This window comes from Cladosporium halotolerans (assembly GCF_011745625.1).
Source record: "Cladosporium halotolerans strain TM138-S3 chromosome Unknown Sca219, whole genome shotgun sequence".
Classification (NCBI taxonomy): domain Eukaryota; kingdom Fungi; phylum Ascomycota; class Dothideomycetes; order Cladosporiales; family Cladosporiaceae; genus Cladosporium; species Cladosporium halotolerans.
In genome coordinates, this window is record NW_027191666.1 from 3,169 (window position 1) to 5,485 (window position 2,317).

At 50.0% G+C, this 2,317-nt stretch overlaps 1 protein-coding gene across 1 annotated transcript; it reads left to right on the plus strand.

Annotated features, from left to right (window-relative positions):
• Positions 1–371: 371 nt before the first annotated feature.
• WHR41_09569 (uncharacterized protein) lies at positions 372–1,839 on the plus strand. Its single transcript, XM_069378172.1, has 4 exons — positions 372–611; positions 661–935; positions 990–1,207; positions 1,258–1,839. Exons 1-4 carry the CDS (start codon positions 451–453, stop codon positions 1,618–1,620), a joined length of 1,017 nt encoding a protein of 338 aa, XP_069224836.1. The 5' UTR covers positions 372–450; the 3' UTR covers positions 1,621–1,839.
• The last annotated feature ends 478 nt before the right edge of the window (positions 1,840–2,317 follow it).

Sequence of the window (2,317 nt, forward strand, 5' to 3'; positions counted from 1 at the left end):
AGAAATAAGAGCGACGGGGCTATATTTATGTTTCCAGCGCTACGCCGCGCTTCACATCAGCTGTCCAGCACGCCCTTGATAATGCTGTTACAGGAAGCGCTCATCAACGAGATGTAACCAATGCCATCGACAGTAGTAGACTCATGCAGTCCTGAAACGAAGAAGACAACCAACCGATGATCGATCTGGTTGTTCCAGAACCACGTTGCGCGTCTACATCGTGGCTATGTCGTCGAGTGCTAGATAACTGGATGCGGGCGTCTCCCGTCATCCAAATTGATGTCACGCTGCAATACGCTAAGCTCAAGACGGTTAGGGGCGGATGACGGGCGCTAAAGCACCGGCGCGTATACAGCGGCTAGAAACATTCAAACACGTTACATTCGTCAACCGTGCATCCGACAAAGTGCCTCAAAAATCTCGCAATTACGGCATTCTAGCCTGGCACCTATGTCTTTTCTCCGAGTACGATCACACATTCATCACCTAAGCTGTTCGATTGGTGTTCGAATGATTTCCACCGTCACTGGCGACACTGGTCGCGTCTACACAAATGGCACGCTCATCAGGCGACATCCTCAGGATAGGGAACTGGACATCTACAAAGCCGAGTGAGATCTAACTTGGATACTTCTGTACATGGCTGCTAACATCGAGTAGATCCGCTGGCCAGAGCTTCATTCTGAAGCACGTATCTGAACGTTTCTTTCTTACATCTCAGCAGATCGCGGATGACTTTCCGTCTACCAAACGACTACGTGTGCATACAGACGTCAGCAGAAAAGAATCGGTCTTGGTGTACCCCTATTTCCGGGACACTCTTCTGGCCCTCATGAAAAAGGACCCCGAGTTCCCTCCACCGCAAAGACTAAAGATAATGCGAGCGGTGGCAGAGGCAGTGGCGGAGTTGCATGCAAAAGATTGGGTCCATTCCGGTATGTTATATTAGTGGCGGACGTCACGTGCGCTAGGTTGACAAGAGCCCGCAGATATCAAACCCGACAACGTCCTAGTCGACTGGACAGAGGATGATGGGAAGAAAGTTGTTACCAGTGTCGTGCTGGGCGATTTTGACCTCGCCTGTAAATTGAATGAAGGCGAAAGTCGACTGACGCGACATGCCATAGGGAATGCGATGTGGCGAAGTCCTGAGGCACAGACAGGGGTAACAGGCCGAGCATCTGACGTTTACTCATTGGGTCTAGTTGTAAGTCAGGCGTGCTCCTCTTGCAGGGATGGCCCTAACGCGTTTCCCAGTTCTGCTACATACTTGGAGCTGGAGAGTTGTTATTACTAGACAATTACCAGGACTTGCTGAAAGCAGGCATCACGCCAGAGCAAGAAGTGCTTACTCGCCATTTCGCCTACTTCGGACCTGTTCCGGAGAGTCTATACACACACATCCCTGATGAAGCTTGGAAGACTGCCTTGCGCAGTGCAGCTCAGGCGGCTGATCTTGAAGTTACTGAGAGGCCTGGGCTCAGACTGCGGATCTGGGGTCAACAGATGACCCATCTAACCTTGGAGTTGCTCTCTAAAACTAACAATCTCGACCCCGGGGCTCGCCCAACGGTTCGACAAGTGCTCGAACACTCTTTCTGGGACGATGCTGCGAAGTGATCGAGTCAGCCAGACTTATCTCGAGCGATCACTTCGTGCTCAACATTGCTTAGCTGTCGATCTTGTCTAGAGTTCAAGAATCTCTGGTCAATCGTGGACGCCGTGTGAGTTTGATGTAAATAGGAAGAGACAAGTGCGTCGTCGACTGCTGTGTGCTGTCTCAAATCAAAGGCGTCGATGGTACCCTTGTCCATTAATGAGCATCTAAGTTACCCTGTACTTGTCCATTAAGAAAATTCCTGTCCTTTAATCCATTGTCTCTAAGTGGTATGCAATAGGTGCCTTGGCAAACGTAGTTCTCGGAAGAAATGTGAACATGCTTGAGGTGTAATACACTCGACAGTGTCTTCTAATCACGCGACCCTCGATACGTATTGAAAATCAACAGTCCTCTGGAGCATGGGGCTGCACAGCAACTCTTATCATATGCTATAGTGAGATCATGCTTCCATCACGCGACTCCAGCGGAGTTCCCACGCCTCCCATGCTGTATCTTGTCCCCACGCGGACTACCATGCCCCGCTCTGTTTCGCGGCGCGACTACCACGTTAGGGTTAGGGGTTAAATTTTATGAACACTATGTAAGCTAGCAGACGCAAACAGGGTGTTCATCAGACAGACACAGACAGACTGTCTGTCTGTCTGATCACGTAATCAGACAAACAGACATCGGCAAAGTCATTATATAAGCAGACCA

Excerpts from the sequence above, each read along its gene's own strand:
- WHR41_09569 (XM_069378172.1), top strand. The coding sequence starts at position 451 with ATGTCTTTTCTCCGAGTACGATCACACATTCATCACCTAAGCTGTTCG. Across the intron at positions 612-660 it reads CTGGACATCTACAAAGCCGA|ATCCGCTGGCCAGAGCTTCA; the intron begins GTGAGATCTAAC and ends AACATCGAGTAG. Across the intron at positions 936-989 it reads AAAAGATTGGGTCCATTCCG|ATATCAAACCCGACAACGTC; the intron begins GTATGTTATATT and ends AAGAGCCCGCAG.